A 1688-nucleotide genomic window follows, 5' to 3' on the forward strand; every position below is an offset into this window, starting at 1 on the left:
TTGCAATTTGCCCTTTTTTGATCGTATGATTTGCTATAATACATATACATTTGTGTGGTTTTTTGTTTGGATATTAATGGTTGTTTATCCTTATTTATCTTCGTTTATGTTCATTTATGTTTGCTCATTTAACATTCGTTTATATCCTTTCATTTACACATGCATTTCTATGAAGAGTGAAATTCATTTGTTTATGTGTACGTTTACGTTCATTTGTTCGGTTAAACTTAATAAACACGAACAAATCATGTTCATTTCACTTAAAGCATTAGTCCCCGGTGTCATACATACATGAATTATTATAACCCAAATGTCACTAACTTGATGTCACTTTAGTATTGTCGAACATTCAGCACACAAAGGAGAGAGCTACGATGCTTTCTGCGAGCGTAAGACTGAAACCAAGCGCCTTGTTTTCTAATGTTTGGGCAAAAGAAAGGTTTGGCGACGACCACCTCAACTGCAACGGTGTCGCATTAATACTTCATTATAGTAATTAAAAAAATAAAGTACTTTTAAATTTTTTGTTTTCTTGCAACATATTGATGCCATAGAAACATGCATACTTTTAAAGAACAAATATGTCTCATGAAGTTATATAAAATTACCGTTAAAAATGTTATTTCTTTGAAAAACATTAAGAAATTATACAGATCAACAATATTTTTTATAAAATATTCTCAGTGAACAAATGAATCATATTCAATAAATAAATAAATAAAACAAAATATTCAATAAATAAAACATACAAATTTAATTTAATTTCTAGTTCTCATCGCATGCCTTAAACTTGGAACGGTGTTGCCCACCACTTAGAGTCGTCCTCCGCCTGTACCTTCCCGGTGGTCCGGCTTCCTTCAACGAAAGCATAATACCTTAAGAAGAAAGCAAGCGTCAAAACCAACCATTCCATAAAGAACATCAAAACACAGAGTCCACCGGCCATCTTCAATATCACCGCCGCATCGTCCTCCCTCACGTACGATTTCAACGCCGCTAAGAAATTCGAAGTCGTCGTGAAAATCAGAACAGATACAGATCCCTGGAAAATCGCGGTGAGGACAGCCGCCACCATGTGGGCTGCGTACCACTTGCTTGACCCGGCCGACACCGCGTTGCAGCCTGAAATGGCTCCGGCTATGGTGATGATGTGGAGGAGGACAAGCAGTCCGCCGGCGACGGAGGGGAGAAGGCGGAGGGAGAGTGTGAGGAAGATGCAACTGGAGGCTGCTCCCAGTAAGATGTAATTGCTGATGAGGAAGAGTTTGTGTGTTTTGTAGTGTGATTGAGCATCGCTTGAGAGACCCATTTGCTTAAACTTTTTGTCTGAGTTTTCCGGGGAGCTGTGGCGGTGTTGGTGGCGATGTAATTACAGTAGCGGTGATGGGAGGAGAAGTTAGATGGTATTGAAGAGAAGGCTTTGGTGTGTGTGTGTATATACAGATACAAAAGGCATTGACGACCGTTTGTTTGATAACGGCTAGTTGGAGAAATAATTGTCCAACGGCTATGAAGACTTTTGCAATTTGTTGCTTTTTCTAAAGAAGAAAAATAAAAGGGTTGTCTACCTTTTTCAAAAATTATGGGCATAGTTTTTTCATACCTCAAACCATTTTTTAGGATTTTAATTATTATTGTTATTATTATTATTTAGAAAATTTGAAAATAGTTTAGTTATTGGGGAAATA

The 1688-nt window shown here is 37.4% G+C and overlaps 1 protein-coding gene across 1 annotated transcript; it reads right to left on the reverse strand.

Moving 5' to 3' along the window:
- Positions 1 to 645: 645 nt before the first annotated feature.
- On the reverse strand, positions 646 to 1417 carry LOC111885966 (uncharacterized). Its single transcript, XM_023882204.3, has one exon. It carries the CDS (start codon positions 1307 to 1309, stop codon positions 785 to 787), a length of 525 nt encoding a protein of 174 aa, XP_023737972.1. The 5' UTR covers positions 1310 to 1417; the 3' UTR covers positions 646 to 784.
- Between the last annotated feature and the right edge of the window lie 271 nt (positions 1418 to 1688).

This window comes from Lactuca sativa, chromosome 1 (genome assembly GCF_002870075.4).
Source record: "Lactuca sativa cultivar Salinas chromosome 1, Lsat_Salinas_v11, whole genome shotgun sequence".
Taxonomy (NCBI): Eukaryota; Viridiplantae; Streptophyta; class Magnoliopsida; order Asterales; family Asteraceae; genus Lactuca; species Lactuca sativa.